The sequence below is a fragment of the Staurois parvus genome, unplaced genomic scaffold (genome assembly GCF_062004578.1).
Source record: "Staurois parvus isolate SC_StPar_1 unplaced genomic scaffold, SC_StPar_1.0 ptg000298l, whole genome shotgun sequence".
Lineage (NCBI taxonomy): Eukaryota > Metazoa > Chordata > Amphibia > Anura > Ranidae > Staurois > Staurois parvus.
Window position 1 is genome coordinate 8,503,623 of NW_028318094.1, and position 17,551 is coordinate 8,521,173.

General features: G+C 41.7%; 1 protein-coding gene across 2 annotated transcripts in view; it reads right to left on the reverse strand.

The window, feature by feature from the left end:
* The window catches only part of CLINT1 (clathrin interactor 1), a 119,725-nt gene that overhangs the window by 15,422 nt on the left and 86,752 nt on the right, over positions 1-17,551 (reverse strand). For both annotated transcript variants that reach the window (XM_089682853.1, XM_089682854.1), the window contains exons 4-7: positions 13,272-13,380; positions 10,091-10,255; positions 3,957-4,134; positions 3,425-3,662 (exon numbers count right to left, since the gene is read on the reverse strand). In XM_089682853.1, the coding sequence (XP_089538979.1) occupies positions 3,425-3,662; positions 3,957-4,134; positions 10,091-10,255; positions 13,272-13,380 (690 nt within the window). The remainder of the gene's footprint in view (positions 1-3,424; positions 3,663-3,956; positions 4,135-10,090; positions 10,256-13,271; positions 13,381-17,551) is intronic.

Consider the following 17,551-nt stretch of genomic DNA (forward strand, 5'->3'; position numbering starts at 1 on the left):
CAATCATGCAAGAATATAAGCATACTATTTGGCAGTGTGTGAGAAGTGCATGTACAAGATTAGTTATCCTTGGTTCACTCTGGATCCAATTTTGATATCGTGCAACTTCACTTGAGACAGAAGTCGGATGACATCAGATGGCAGTGCGACTTCAGGTGAGACTTGATACACATCTGTGCAACTTCTAGCATAGATGTCTATGCAAACTGCACCTGAAATTGACAAAAGTAGTGCAGGAACTACTTTTCAAATCAGTGTGATTAGAACGGTTCCATTGCTGATCATTGGATGTGATTTGTCATACGATCTGAATGGTCAAATCGCAAGACAATTTGCATCAGTGTGAACCAGGGCTTACTGTTTTGCAGGAATCCCATCATTATACGAACTTGTGTACACCGCTGCTCCTAAATGTGAGTTTGGGAGCTTTTTGCTTTTTGTTTTTTTTGCCAAAGCCCCTAAACTCAACTCAATAAAAGCCTATGCGTCCATGCACACATAGGCTTCTATGAGAGTTTAGCAGCAGCATCGCTTAGATGCAGTTAAACGTCCCTCTCCTGAACACAGAAGAATCGTGCTCAGGAGAGGAATGTGTTGGCCAAAAAAAAACACAAAACGTGGCAAAAACATATGTAAACGAGCCTAAACACTAGCCACATGCAGAGTTTGGGCATTTATTCGTGTCAATAGAAAATCCTCTGGCCAATCAAATGAATAAATGTCCAAGAGCTAAACGTGGCACGTTTACACGTGTTTTTGTTCTGCCGTTTTTAGCATTTTTTTCAGCTGCCAGGATAGCTTGGCGTCCAAGGGAGCTTAGTGTACATGTAACCAACAATTTCATCGTTTTTTAAACTGATTTCCCCGTCCTCATATGGTTAATAAGCCATGTAGCTCCCACATTTCACCTTTAGGAGCATGTTACACCCATATTTAGAGTGTAAAATGTTCCTTTGCACCTGCTGCTACAGCTCCCCTTTTTCTGACCGCCAACGCAGCTGCGTAAATCATTCTACATGTCCTGTAGCAGACGGACTTGTAGTATCAATGAATGGCTAGCACGCTGATCAGCACACTCATAGTTCACTCACAATGCCAAGAGCTCAGGAACTGCCTGCCTGTACACAGGTATGTGCAGAAAGCTCTAGGCAATGTGTGGAGGAGCCAGGCATTGCACCTGCAATCTACTGATCATTGGTGCAACTCTCTGCAGGCCCCAGTGAGAAAAAAAAAAAAAAGCAATTTTTTCCCCCCCCACAAACGTCAACTGATCCTTTAACTAGTTTATTTAGCTACACATATCTGATGCAGTTCCCTCTCAAAACAGTTACAAGTGATTTCCTATTAATACTTTCTTTAGGGTCAGTGAAAGAAATCCACTTCTCTGAAGGGCATTTTCACACAGGCATTAAAAATAGGTAGCCGGAGTTGCGTTTTGATTGCTTTCCAACCACATATCAATGTCACACAAACTTTTTAAAACAAGGAAAGGAATGTTAGCTGCCACTTGGCAAAAATAATGCTGGCAGCAGAGTTAGGTAGGCACTGATGTTTTGCAACTGCCTCAACTCACTTGTACTGAAACACACCAACACTGCCCCATAAATGCACTATATATGCACCTATGGCGTTTACAGCACAATTAAGGAGAGGCTGCAAAGCATCAAAAGTGATCATTTCCTATTTTAGAGGTGATACACAGATCATTTTTCTGAGACCAAAGCTAGTGTAGCCAGGGCAGAACAAACTTTAATATACCCTGTGAGACATACATTCATCCGAACACTATGATAATAAGTAATTTCTAAGCATATGTCTGGTATGGCTTTCCCTGTATTGTGAAGACAGGAGGGGTCCCAAAGGTGGCATAAACCTACTGCTGGTGCATACAGCCAAAAGGACTCTTGAGGTTTTAACATACTAGCTACTGAATGGCTGATTTAAAACTCCGTTGTCAGCAAAAGTAACTAATCAGACAACAGAAAGGAAAAGTTCTGAAAATTTCATTGAGGAACTAACTACCAATGGAGAGACCAATCACAACTGCATTTTCTAACAAAATACTGCTATTTATAGTGATTTACATAGTTTGCAGTGATTAGGCCTTCTGCAACTAATTCACAGTAATGTGATCTTAGGGTGTTTTATCAGCTGCAATTTGACTGAGACCAATGGCTCACTGACATAATCACAACACCTATGGCTCCACCAACCCTGATGGACAGGCTGCTGTACACAGGCTGAATGTTGGCCGGTTTCTGCTGAACTGGCCGATATTCAGCCCGTATGTAAAAGTCTTTAGGCAGGCCAGACATGATTCAGCAAGCTGAACAAAAGAAAATGAATTGTGGATGGCGGAATTCCTCTCATGGAGCTATTATATTCTGACAGTGGGGAGAGTTCCCAACCCTCAGAAGACACTCATCAGCACCGTCATCAACCATGATCGAGTTAATTTTTCCAACAGGCTGGCCGTACAGATATCAATCAGGGGGTCCATTCATACCAGTTGCTGTGTTACAACACAGTGCAGTGTGATGCAGGCAATGCTGACGCGGGGTTCACTTTTTTTTAAATAAACTTTATTGAAATTTCACACAGTGATGTTTCATAAAGTTCTCTTGTGAGAGACGTACTTTTTTTTGCAGCACACACCATCACGCACCATCGCAATGCAGTGGTGTGAACTTGCTACATTCTCTGCCTTGTCTTGCAGTGGAAGTGTGGTGGGACTGTGCTGGAATAGCTGCCCAATGCAGTCCCACCGCACCTGGTGTGAATGTATCTTAATCATTAAAAAGACATATATGACACAAACAGTTTCTAAACATGTCTGCAGACTTCCATGATCTGTCTTCCAGTTCCAGCACAGATCATACCTGGTTAGCATCATGGACAGTAGCAACATTATCCTGGAACTGGGTGCAACTCCCAGGAGTACCACCAGTGACTGTTTCCTATAGTATTGCATAGCCTCAGCCAACACAGTTGGCTGATCTGATATTTTCTCTTTCCAGTAAACCTGTGCTTTGCTCATTATGGGCAAGCAAACCCCTGTCCAGCTCATTTGCTTTGTTCTGTTCAATGCCAAGAGCCAAAGGAAATAGCTAGTATTTGCAGGTATGAAGTAGCATGTGACAGTCCTTTGCCAATTTTACAGTCCTGTAAAAGTAAACCTGTTGCTTTGCCCTTTAGGGGCAAAATACAGATTCCGTTTAAATTAACTCCAGTGAAGTACAAACTATGCACTGGAGTGAATGGAGATTACAGTTCACGTGAGTGGAAGAAGTAGACCATTGTAGAAATTCCAGAAAAGCCTGTACAGAGGTGAGCAGCTCATACAGGGAAGGTTCATAAGTGTGCAGCTTAAATTGATGTTGATATAATATTTATTTTAATACACAAGACATAAAATATACTAGACCTTGGCTGTGGGGGTCTGGCTGGAAGCTGATGTGAGCTCTGGATTGTCTTTGTCTCCAGTGTAGTGTGCAGCTGCTCCTAGATCAATGGTTTTGGATGGGTTCCCTGTACGTTTGTGGCGGGTAGTGGTGGTCTCTGTGGCCTGAGTGATATGGATGTGCTTGGTGGTGACCGTCTCTTCTTCATCTTTGAACTCTGACTGTTTACCACGGTTCGCTTTCCTTTCTTCTTCGCTGTCACTAAAAAGTGATGACATAGCCTGATATTTTAAACACAATAGATAGGCAGAGCCTATATTTAGCCTACTGACATTTGACTATTAAGGGGGGGGGTACTGATAGTGCCGAGAGGAGCCAGGCTTGTGTCAATTTGGCTAGATGTCAAGTACAGCCTGGCCTTAGGATGCAGGGGGCTCTAAAAGAAAATAGAAGTTTATCTGAAGGCGATCACATGTACGTGTAGGCATTAAAAAGGTGTCAGCAATTCTGCAGTACAGATAGCTTAGATGCTTGTAATATGTAGATTCCCCTCACCTGCCCCGTTCAGGGGAGTCCTCTCTGTCTTTCCTCCGGAACTTGTTGATTGTGTCATCTATGGTGCTCCCGATTTTATCGCTCAGCTCCCCCAGCTTGTCGCTGAATGGGAAGCCTGTCTTACTCTTATCCCAGTCCTCGTCCCATTTAGATCTAGGCTCTGGGTCATATCGGTCACCTGTTGAATATTCGGCATGGACAAGTTAAAGCCTTGGCATATCACAAACCCACTTTATCCAGGCAATTGCCCTGATTATTCATTTTTGTCAGCAGGAGAGGTGGAGAAAACAGTCAGCAAACGATAGAGTAGAGAATTCAAAGAAAATATTGTACTGGGAGTTCTGAGCTGAAATCATAAGTGGAAATGATTGACGAGCCTCATATAGAGAAAGAAATTGACAATTAGTTTCCACCAATGGCCAATAAAGAAATGAAGGCCCTTCATCTATCAGGAAGCTAGGAGTCCCAACAAATCATGTCAACCTCTGACTGGCAAAGCTTGCTGGGGATGTGCAGGTCCTCAACAGCTTAAAATCTAGTTTTTCATGTCATATGTGCATTTTAAAAAATTCTCACATAAGGTTTAACACTTTCAAATTAGTCATGAGTAGGGACTGTTGAGTGATTTACAGCACCTGAGCACATTCCTTTCCATAGGGGACACAAGGGCAGCCCATGTCCTTTTTGAAATCAGCAGGCTGCTGGTGAAAGAGTTGCAAAAGATATTCCAAGAAGCGAGTAGATCCAAATGCAGCACATCGCTAATAACCATCCCATCTCAGCAATTCAGATAATATTGTACAGCCATTGGCTCACATGTGGAAGCTGACTTCAGGTCGGTAATCACTCAACTGCCCTTCACAGAGTAAGCAGAAAGTTTAAAGCATATGTAAACCCAACATCTACTTTTCAGCATGTCTGAAATTGTACTCACTGTATACAGTTTTCTTAAAGAGACCCTTCTGCTAACAATCCATCCAGCCTCACAGCTGTCACTCACGTGACACTATATTATTCCCCTCCACCCCTCCCCCGTCAACAGCTCCATAAAGGTTATGTAGCAAGCTGAGATGAGAAGAGAGGCAGAGGAGCTGGGCCAGCACAAACAGTAAACACGCTTTGTTAACTGTTAAAAAAAAAAAAAAAAAAAAGGGGAAGGGGGGGGGGGGGGGTCTATGATGTGCAAGGAAATGGACTCTTCCTGGAGTAGTCATGTTTTCTAGCAAGTTTTTACATACGAATTTTAACATTTTGTAACAGGTTTTCTTTAAAGCTGACGTTTAGCCTTCTTATATTCTGCCTTCACTGATTTTTTTCTTTTCTATCTGATCATAATGCTAATTAAATTATTTAATTAAACCGGTTTTCATTAAATACCTTATTTTAGATCCAGTAATGGTAGGCCGGGGACAGTAAGGCTGGAGAGAAAAGAGCTAAATGATGCTGGACATCCTCCAGTGAGGAAAGCAGGTGGCACTATCTGACTTGCTGCAGCTTCTAATGCACACTGTGAAAGGTTCAGTGCAATCAGAGCAAGCAATTTAAGTACAAAAAAATGAGCCACTACAACTGCACAAGGCTGAAGGGTAAGGCTGGAGTTCACCTTTAATTAAATTTTCTGCTGCCTCCTGCTACAGCCAACTGCAGTGTGCACAGAAGGCTGACAACGCAGATGCAAATTGTGAGGCAGTGGCTTAGCACTGTCAGCTTGCAACAGAAGTGCCATTACTGGCCAGATCCCCAGGTAAAAAAAAAACATCACAGATTCCCCAAAAAGGGTTTACTTTAGGAACGGTATACAGTAGATGATTTCAAATGCACTAACAAAAAAAAAAAAACAGATTTTGGGTTTACATACATTTTAAGGAACCATTTACTGATGGTGATATAAAGGCTTCTACTGCTGACCTCCTAAAAATAGCAGCTTTCAGGTTGTCGGTGGCTTCGATGCTCTTTGAGCCGACAGCCAGAACAAACATACAGCCATTGAAGTCACAGCTCCTGATTCGCACAATGATTACAGGTCAGTGACTTTAAAGGTATCAAAGCCACCAGGTCAGCTTTACAGCCAGGCAACTGGCATTCTCTAAAAAAAAGTAAAAGATATAGCAGCTTCCATAATTTTCTTAGTAAATGTCCCCTTTGGAACTTCTTCAATATATCAGGGCTGGTGTATTTCAAAAAAAAAAAAAAAAGAAAAGAGGAATGCTTAAGTATTGCTTACATCAGACAATGAGGCGCTAGCTCTCACCTTTAAATCTCAAGGTTTTCAACTAGCAATTCACACATAATACATCAATTCCACAAAGCTACAAGAGGGCCACTGTCTTCAAAATCTAGAAGTGGTTACTGATTAATAGAGAAGAAATGCAATGGACAGGTAGGACAGAGAGGTACAGATGCAGTAACCCGTGTCTGTGCTGCACAGACGGCGGGTACAGATGGACACAGCAAATCAAGATAGCGAAAGCTCGAGAGGCATACTGCAAGGGGAGACCTGGAGGGGTGTTGGGTCGATGTTTCTACAGACAGTAGATTTTCTAATTAATTACACGCAGCCTATTCACAGCCCAAAATGGTTGATAGCATGTAGTAAGTCCAGATGTGAATACAATGAGAACGTTCCTATGACTTTGCCATAGTAGAAATATTACATAAAGCTGAAATCCAAACCGGTATTAAAATATTGAATGCACTTATGTACATGACCATGAAATGTATTTTTCACGAAGAGTAACCATCTAAAATTTGTCACACTTTACCTTTCAGATCCTGTTTCATGTTACACCCATATTTATCCAACTCCCCCACCCTCAAACAGCCTTCCACTTACTTTAACTGTGGGGTGCTTATCTCTGCACAATTCGGTTTTGTTTTGAATTTTGGTTCTGACTGTACAGCAGCAGCATCCATTCACAGGCTTTGTGAATTCAAAGACTACAAGTTTCATCTGCCACCATGGTTCTCAATGGAATGCAAGTGCATTGATGTGAAATACATATTTTAATGTAATGTTGTGATCAATAATAATAATATCATTAAATTTGTTTATTTAGAAGGGAAACAGTGAGTACATGAATTAGAGCAGTTACCAGCCTCCGGTAATCTGGGAGAGGAAGAAGCAGCACATTGACAGAGTGACAGAGAGATTAGCTCATCACTGTGCTGCTTCTCCTTTCACAGACTGGGGGATGGGCAAGACCTGTAAGAGTACCTAACAACAGCAGAGAAAAATCAGGTCTTCTGGCCTGCCAGACAGGTAAAAATAACCTATCTTGCCAGAAATCTTGTCAGACGTTACATTGTTCTCAGCTATTTGAGGACTTTTTGAACGATTTCTGTAGCCTACACCAGGGTGATAATGCTGCCCCATAGTATATGTTTACCAAGTTTAAAATGCTTAGGTTTTTTTTTTTTTCTTAAATAAATTTTTTTCTGCAACCTTTTCTAATGTCATATATATATATATATATTTATAATATCCTGACCTATATAGCAAGATTCAACTGCACTTCCTGTCCCTGTGATCAGAAAAAGAAATAGGGGAAGCTTAGGTAAAACAGCTTGTAGTACCTGGCCACTTGATCAAATGAGCTCCTCAACAAGCAAACATGCTCAATCCTTCAAGCTTTAACACATGGATAAATATCTGTATTTTACCCATGTTATTATACATGTCATTATATTTATATAGCGCCAACAGTTTGCTCAGCGCCTTACAATATAAGGGAGACAATACAACGATACTGTTCAATACGAGAGTGTATGGAGGGCCCTGCTCCTTGGAGCTTACAATCTAATGTGACTGTAATTTCTAAATCTGAATTGATTCAGCACAAAATAATTGTTACTTTTTTAAAAATTAAAATCCTTATCCTGGTGTGGTAAAATGGAACTAAACTCCAAAAGATACCCACCTCCACCTTCCAGCGATGCAACAGTTGTATCCCTCACTGGCTGCTATCATCTTCTCACGTGCTACTCCCAGGTGCTGTGTTTTAAGCAACTTGACTAGCCAGCAAGGGATGATGTGATCCCACGCATGTGCACAGGAGTAAGTGACTTCAGCACTTTAGGTTTAGTTCTGCTTTAAGGTAGCCTTACATAGCTTAAGGAAAAATCAACTGATTCCCCCCATTGATGCCAGCGGCCCTTTCACACTGATGCACTTTTGTGCAGGTTAAGGCCCCTTTCACACTTAAGTGCTTTTGAGCAGGTTAAGGGACCAATTGCTTCTGACTTGGCCAAAATTCTAAACATTTATGGCCAGATTATTTTGGGAAGATTGAGCCTAATGCATGTAAAACTTCCTACTTACGAATCGGACTATTTGTAGGCCAATAATTTTTGTTCTAAGTGACTTTCTTAATGCAAGCAATTTAGATAAGGAACTAAGCACAGATGCTAACAAAACATTCTCACAATGGAAAGGAATTTCCCCATTTAAAAATTAAATAAAAGACTGTAGTTGTATAAAAATATGGGATTAGAGTGTGCCAAAAAATTATAAAGACAAATGGTGAGATGCATAGGAACCCATGTGCAGACCTTGATAGTGACTGAAGCATGTTCCCCATACAGTATTACAGCTTAATAGAAATGGATTATAAACAAACATTTGGGAGATTATGCATGGATATACTACACCACCATCAAATAATAATGAGTGCAGCTAGCTATTCCTCTGGCTAGAGGAGGCATTGCTGTAAACAAGTGATTTACAATTCAGAACACTATCCATAAAGGCTGGGGAAAAAAATTACTTCCAGCACAAGAGAAAATGTTTGTATTACTGTGATATTCCCAATGAAAGGACTGCAATTACCCTCTGATGTCACTCAAGTCCTGGAACATGTAAACTTAATATCACTGTATATCTTCTTTTTAATATATAGCTAGAGATTGTATAAAAAAAATTAAATAAAAATAAATGTGTATATATATATATATATATATAATCTGGAGACACCATTATTTTTGTAATGTACCTCCATCCAGATAGTAGTCTATTGTCACGTTTATTTACAGGTAACTGGTAACAAAATATAGGATTATAAGAGTGTCTTTTTAGCACTTCGGCAACCCAGTCAGGTCATGGCGAAGGGTGGAAAGCTCCATACAATGGAAAAGGTAGTATGCCCGTGTTGCTGTCATCTTGGATCTCCTATCTTCTCTTTGCTTCAGCTCTGCAGCCTCTTTCATCTGAGACACTGGGGGATTTACTAAAGCTGGAGAGTCCAAAATCAGACTTTCTTCTGCATAGAAACCAATCAGCTTCCAGGTTTCATTGCCAAAGCTTCATTGAACAAGCTGAGGTTAGAAGCTAATTGGTTTCTACGCAGAAGGGAGTCTGATTTTGGACTCTCCAGCTTTAGTAAATAAACCCCTGGATGTCTGCTTATCCCACCACATACAGCTGTTCCATCCTCAGACCCCCACGTCACTACAGCACTCAGCAGTGCTGCAGAGGATGGAACCATAGTGGAAAGTTTAGCAATGAAGGCATCCAAATCTCTCAGAAGCGTTGAATACAGATCCGATAGACTGGGGTGCTGAAATAGAGGGGAGGTAGACGACTCAAAATAACTTACATAATGAAGGGGTTGCAAAGTGCAGTCATCTTTAGTGATAGAAAAATGCATCTTTTTGTATGCCTGGTCTAATCGGTCATACACTGATCAAAATTCTGCAGGTACAGCAGGGAGCGGACAAATTTTGTTCAGTACGTGGGCTCTTCCGATTAATAGAAGTTGATTGTTTAATCAACTTCACTCAAAGGAATATGCTGAAAAATTTTTTTGTCGACCACTGGCTGTAGCCATTAAAGAGTGTATTCCGACAGTGGTGGGTGCTGCTGTCAAAATATAATCTATCAGGGCCCGCTGGCTATACTTGGCAAGCTTTTGTGGACGGGGGTGGGGGTATACACACACACATGAACAACACACGGATAAAAGCAATATGATATTAAGAAGGTAAAAGCCTGCATTATTCTGCAAGCACATCTACAAGACACTTTCAGAGCCCTGAACGAACTGTAAAGGTCTTCCATTGCAGTATGCCAACACAATGCCAAGCTATAATCACTGACTGGCCACTGGCCTCACCATGTGCAGCACACACACGGTACTCACTGTATCTGAACCCCCCTGCGCTCTCTGAAGATACGCCAACGTATTTGTCTTTGTTCTTCTTGGCTTTCTTGCGTTCCTCCCGAAGCCGGTCATCGTCTTGGACAAACTCCACCATTTCCTTCACCTTCTGCCGGATGTTGACGCCTTGGTCTTTACCGCTTTCATCTGGGAAATAGAAAAATGTAAACCCACACAAGCCTCTTTAGGCAATTATTATGACAATAGCCCTAGGGTGCAAGATGCCTGTGCACTGGGGCACTGCCTACTGTACAAACGTGCAGATAAGAAGTCAGACACACAAGCAGTCATCACTTGTACAGCTTGCATATGCCAAAAACTGCTTTAGAACCAAGACTACATATACTGAAATAGAGCCTAAAGTGAACCTGTGCCCAGAAGGCATATTAAAGAGGGATTTCTCCCACCGGTTTAGCTTTTTTTTTTCTTTTTTCTTTAACCCAAAAACCTCTTACTTGGTTATCTTCAGTAAGCAAATGTACAAATCCAGCATAATGCTGTGATCCACCACTCCGCTGCTCTTTCCTGGTTCTAAACCGCCGTTTTGCTCTGACGTCATTAGAGGCAAACTGTCTGCTCCTGGTTCTTGCAGCCACCCCTCTAATGATGTGTATGCACCATGGCATGTCAATCAGGGCACCGGCTGTAAGAACCAGGAAGAGGCAGCCATCCCATGTCCAGTACAGTTTTGATTACTGACCCGAAGGCTCCATAAGGCGAGTATCCCAGGAGGCTACAGCAACTTGGGGAACCTAAACCAAAGTTTGAGGGGATCACATTAAAAAAAAAATAAAATAAATGCAATTCTGTGAAAGGAGGTTAAAAGGATTAAAATTACAGAATGTAGCTGTGGAAAGTGAAGGTCTGTTTTTAGAGTATTTTTATATTCTTAACAAGCAATAAGGGCAGGTTTACATCAGCCTGCACACACTGTGGTCCGTGTAATGAGTGCGTGTTGGTGTCTGTTGTGAAGGTGGTGCAATGTGTTATTGCAATGCATGGCACTATTTTTAATATTTTGAAAATTGTAAAAAAAAAAACAAAAAAAAAAAAAACCAAAACACTTTATTCAGTTTTATGCAATACAGTTTGTTTTGACGTGCATTGTAAACAACTAGCGGTTAAAGTGTTACTAAACCCAGGACCCTGCATTCACTATATCTGGTCTCCCACAGTACACAGAACATGGAAATGCAATTATTTTAGTAAATATAAACTGTTAAATACCTTTTCTCATCAGCAGTTAGAGCAGTCTTGTGACTTCAGCTGAGCACTGGTAAAGCTCATAAGAGGAGATTTCTTTCTGCTCTAGGAGGATGTGAAACCCTTGACCCTCTGTCTGTACAGTGCTGATTGGCCCTGTGCTGATCACATGCACTCTCCCAAGAAAAGAAAAACAAACCTCTCTAGCAATACACAACAAACTGAGCATGTGCATGTGACTACGGATTCAGTCTGTATCAGGTGGTCATTTCAACAAGAGGAGGGGCAGAGAAGACAGGATCAAACAGCCCTTTTACACAATGCAGAGGATTAACCCCTTAGGTTCCACAGCGAGTATAACAAGCATGCTTTACTGCATATACAGACTGATTTTACTGTTGTGGGTTTAGTAACACTTTAAGGCAGGTTTGTGTATATGTGATGCATTTTAGATGCCTTACCATAGAACTCTATGCCTTACGTTTTCATTAAAGTGGATCGAAAAATGAAGCAAGCAGGATTTTTTTTTTTTTACAGTACACACAGGTATGAATGGGGTGCCTAAGAAACAAGTCTTTGAGAATGAATTACTGCACTTTACTCACTAAATTAATATTAGTGAACAGGCAGGATTTTTAATGCAGAAAAGTCAAACCTTGTCTTTGCGGCAGTATTCTCATCTGCCTGTACACAATATACAATTCACAGTGTACAATTTTATCATCTGTTGAGATGAATGATCCAAAAGTGACACCATCCCAGTCCAGCTAGACAAATGATCGGAACCTGGAAGTAGATGGGCCGGACGTGGTGAGACACTGCATTCCCGGAGTGGAAGTGTGTGTGTACAGACATGTTGCAGGTCTCAGCCAGGTCCTAAATACTTGGAGGAGACCTATAGACTATGCAGACATTTTGCAGGTCTCTAAAATATTTGGGGTCCCGCAAAGACCTGCGGCATACTAGCACAAGTGTGGGATCTCGCACCACATATGCGCCCCCACACAAAATCCCAAGGTTCCTCTTGGGATATGTGCCATCGACAGGAGGAAGTGCAGGTAATCCCTACATTATCTTAGTGAGGCAAGAAAGTAAACACACAAACACAAAAAAAAAAGAAAAATCTAACTATAAGCTTTTAAAGCAGATTGGAGAAAGTTAATCTAACAGTGAAGGTCAGCTTTAGGAGTTAAAAACTATATAAGAAAAAAAAAAAAGGATAGCAAATGATACTTCACAACTTACTGAGCCTCCTCCTCATTAATATAACTTTGCTTCCCTCCCCATTAAAGACTCAGCGTCAGCACACAAAAAGAGTACATTTCAGGCAAATTAACACATTTTACTGGGCAGACAACACACAGAGAGCTCCGTCTGCTCCTAATTGCAGATAACCTGGCTGCGAAACACCCAGCCACTTCTCCTGGGTCGTATAATATTGCCTCGGCCGCCTCCTCTCTAAGCAAACTGTCCTTTTTCTTTTTTTTTTTTCCTATTTTAATGCATTCAAAACACACCCCGACTTTCCTTTGCACAGTAAATACGACTTGGCGCAGGCTAGAGGGATAGCGAGGGAGAATAAACCGAGCTTCAAACGGCCGTGCTTGTGTGTTGGAGGGCCGACCTTTTTCCCGGTGTATAATTAAAGCCCTGTCTTTTCTTTCTGCCGCCACAGGGGACCAGCCGCTGGTGCATATTTTAATATAAACCCGTGCCGCTCGTGTTGTGCTTGCTGGTGTTGTTATTAGCTTTCTCCTCTCGGCAAAAGTTCTTCTCTGCGCTAATTAATACTCTAGGGCCCCGTGTCTTGGAATCTGTTCTTCATACAGCCTGCAGCGGCTCGGGCCCAATTAGGCCTCGGCAGCCTGTGAAGACGTTCGGGTGACTGACAAGTCCAACAACCGCTTTAATTTGCCTCCCCCAACAATTTTTTTTCTTCTTCTTCTTTGCTAATACTCACCTACAAAGTGGTAATTTTCCAAGGATCGCAAGTCATAAATGTGCTCTCTGGCGCTTGTGACGACCCGCTCTGATCCGTTCCGTATGAGGTATGCCAGCAGCAGCAAGGACTGGAGGAAGGGGAGAGAAAACAGATGTGGACGAGAGTCATTTTCACTACAGAAATACACAACATTGTAATAAAGTAATACAATAATTAAAGCTGAACTCAAGGCAGATATAAAAAAGACATAAATTAGTGCAGATTTGTATTCATCAATACACAATTAAAAGTTTTTTGTTTTTTTTTGCTTGAGGTGATTGTAGCCGTATTAGTGCACTTGCGACTGAAACAATTGAGTACTGACATGGTACTTTTTTTATTTGCACTAACATACAATTTTGAGGACAAGCTTTCGGGGTATGTCCCCTTCTTCAAGGTCCAGGCAGCACTCTTTTTTTTTTTTTTTTTTTTTAACACAAGCAGAATACCAAAATTGTACCTGGTTTATCAGCCTCTTCCAGTCTCTGTACAGCAGGGCTGGAGCATGAGAGGATGAATTGGTAAAAATTGCCAATCCACTCATGTGCTGACAAAAAGCACACTAATAGGAGGAATGAGCAGAGAGACAGAGAGATGAACTCATCACTGCTGCATCTCCAGTCACAGGCTGGGGTGGCCCCAGGATAACCTGGGCTAAGAGGAATTGGGCTAAATGATACTGGTCATCATACTGAGGACATCTAGTGGCAGATAAAATGTACTGCGGGGGAAATTTCTGTAATAAAAGAGAATATTGCAACAAAACCCAGTTCTATTTTATTTCTTAATGGGCTATTCATTTTTATCTTGTTTTTGTTTTGTTACTTTGGGCAGCAAAGATGGTTTAAAGGAACTGTTCTCCATCACACACACCGCTCAGTCCAAATTACTCTGTCCCAATGTCGTCTCCCCTCTAGGCTTTTTTTATGTTTAAATTGTATATAATATATGCGAAGGAGGTAAGCTTGTTGTAAATCATATTGTCAATGTTCTCTAATGTTTCAAAGACCTCTCTGAGAATAATGTGACTATACATAAGTGAGAAGCCATGTTGGCCAATTTCATATGCACCCTATGCTTTCCGATTAGTGACTGTGCTTTACTGTTTCTTGCATCTAAAAGCTAGTGTAATCCCATACCTAAAATCTCTTGAAATTGTAAGTCCCACTCCCACAAAGTCCTTTAATCGTGTTTTGGATAGACCTGGGAGCAGGGGCAGAATGACCATTTGGAAACTCGGGCACTGCCCGAGGGCCCGGGGTCAGTAGGGGGCCCCATGAGATGACTCTGGTACCTTTTTCATAGGGTTTTTTGAGTTTGGGCAAGGACACAGGGGGGCCCCATAACCCCCCTATTTCCCGGGGGCCCCATGAGTTGTCAGTCTGCCCCTGCCTGGGAGGGGTTAGAACCTCTGTTTGGTTTTTAAAGAAAATGACAAAAAGTGTTTTTAGTACACAAGGAAAGGATTAGAAGTTCTGACAATCTTTTATTACTATATGGGCCTTCATGTCCTGCTGACAACTACTCCTCCCTTTCTAACTCTGGTGTCAGTGGTAGAAAGGCAGCAGTAAGTAATGTATAAGAATTTTTTTTAACTCTTTCCTACGCTATGAAAAAACAGACAGTATAACCACAGAGCATACGGTGAGAAGGGTCTAATGGAATAAGAAAACTCTCCAACCGAAGACGTGCAAAGCACAGTCAAGTCTTCGTAGAACAGAGGGTGCCCACGTCTCATTCCATCATAAATCCCGAAAATAATAGTATTACTCCTCATTTTTGAGATATGTAAATAAAGAGGATTTACTGTGCTATGCATGGATTCTTTTGAAGGGCTTCTGGATTCCTTTAGTCCTGGGGCATCGAACCCATGGCCTGCAGGCAGCCCAGGAAAGTTCAGCATGTGGCCCAGGGCCATGCTGTGTATACCTATTGGCAGAGAAGTTGCAGGGGCACAGAGAATGCAGGATTGAGTACAGCTAAAGAGATGCGGTCTTTGTAAAAGCAATGGCTAAAGCAGGGATTCTACATAGCACCAAGCAAATAAATATCACTTGGCAATATGGGGAGGGGGGGGGGGTGTTAACTGGGCTGCACATCCCCCAGATTTTAGTTGCTCCCCCCGAACGCCCCTGCCCTTAATCTCCCCTCTACATCCTCACACAGTTGCCAACTGCCATTAAATTCAAGGACAGTTTGTAAAATCCAATATTTTTACATCTGTCTATGATTGTCTGTTATGGATATTCACAGACAGAGGTAATCACGGATTTTACAAACTGTCCATGAATTCAGGCTAGGTAACACTATTTTGGGTGTGGGAATCGCAGCTGTTCCCACAACCACCCACAGCCAAAACACGCTGCACTTTACAGATATGCAGGGCTGCCAGTCCTTTTTAATGGCACCCCCACGCATCTAAAAATGCAACGATTTTTCATATGCGGGGACTGATGGGACATTACATGATGGAAAAGCACCAAGTGATTTCCCAGCTGCTGCGGTTCAAAAATGGTGCAAGAACCTTTATTTCTGCATGAAACGCAGGTACAGACAGAAATGCGTATTGGCGCAAGAGAGGTAGTAGTGGGTATACAATTCATAAAAGTCTTAAGGAGATGGAGGAAATTCAGCTGTAGGAGAATATATGGGGGGGGGGGGGGATAAATTATAGTGGAGGTGGTATGAGATGTACAGTGGGGGCCATGCAGCTTTATAGTTCTGGGGATGGAGGGGTCTTGCAGCTTAGGTATTCAAATGAATGGGCTGCCATGATCAAGCAATGCGGCCCAAGACAATTCCTCTTCTTTCAATGTGGCCCAGGAAGGTCAAAAGGTTGGACACTGCTTTAGTCCTTTCCATACATTGCACTAATGATGGTTACAAAGCCTGAAACAGCTGTATGAAGTTTGGAATAAATGGCTTTTTAATATTAATATTTGCACTATACTTCGTTCTGGATGCGCATTCGGGTTCTGGAGAGTTTATTAAAAAAAAAAAAAAAAAGATTTGAATGGCTCCACCCACTGTCATGAAATGAGAAATAATCCTTTTATGTTCGAGTTGGTCAGGAAAGATGCCAACTGCAATTTTTGGAAAGGGCATGCAGCCCTCAAGCTACTAAGACTTTGTCAATAAAAGGGACGCCACCACTGTCTTTCTTCAGAATAACAGCAGCAAGAAGCCCTCTATAAGGGGTATTCACAAATGCGCAGAGGGTCGTGCACCATAAAAAAAAATGTGCGTCTTTCTGCACCTGAGAGTCACTCATTTGTACACATCAGTGACAGGCTGTGGCTGTACACTGGTAACCACCCATCCGCATCTACATATGTAAAAGGATGGATGGATGAGGCTGTTTGCGTCCAGTGTCGTTCATCTGGTAATGTACGCTTTCTTTTCGGTGTTCTGCCCTCTGCAGCTGTGTGAATAAGCCCTTGAAGGCTAACAAAGCTACATTTTTTAAAGTTTTGGAATCATTTCAAATGAAGGCATGTCAGAACATTTATCTGCTTTTTGCTACTGTCAAACTATTCCCTCACTTCTTGTCCAGAGTATTACTGTGACTAAGGGAAGAGCTTAGGGGAATCATTGGAGTTTAGCATAAAAAAAAAAAAGTCACAAAACCAATAAATGTGAAAAATGGAGTAGGTTACGCTTCCAATTGACTTCTGGAGCCAACACAAAGCACATGACTGCAGACAAGTGTGTGGGATCTGAGCTGGAGCATGTGTTTCAGTCTGCTTCATAATCAACACACAGATGGAATGAGGGAGAACTGGCTTTCTGCAGATGGTACAAATATATCTATAAGCTGTTCACAATACTAGAGGTCAACAAAGCAATAACTACAGCGAGGTCAGAAAAAAGGACAGGATGCAGGCACTGTTTGACCAATCATTTTCCACCTGACACGTGATTCTTAAATCGATTTTTGACAAGCCAGTTGTTTGCAGGGCCACTCTTGTTTTGAATATAGGAAATTTAGCAGCCAAATATTCAGCTGTATATGGGGCATTTAATGTACTAGAGTATTATTTTTTTCTTATTTTGAGTTGAAGTCTCACTTTTTTAATTTACCATTTATAGTCCTCTACTCCCAATCATTCTATTTTGTGACCAATGTATCCTTGGAAATACCAATTCCGTTCTGGTGTTTCCTGTTTCCATACTCCAGTGCTCTGTGCTGGCAGAGCTGAGTACTAGCCACACCCCTCAAAACAGCCCTCTGGACATGTGATGACTTGAACAAGGGAACC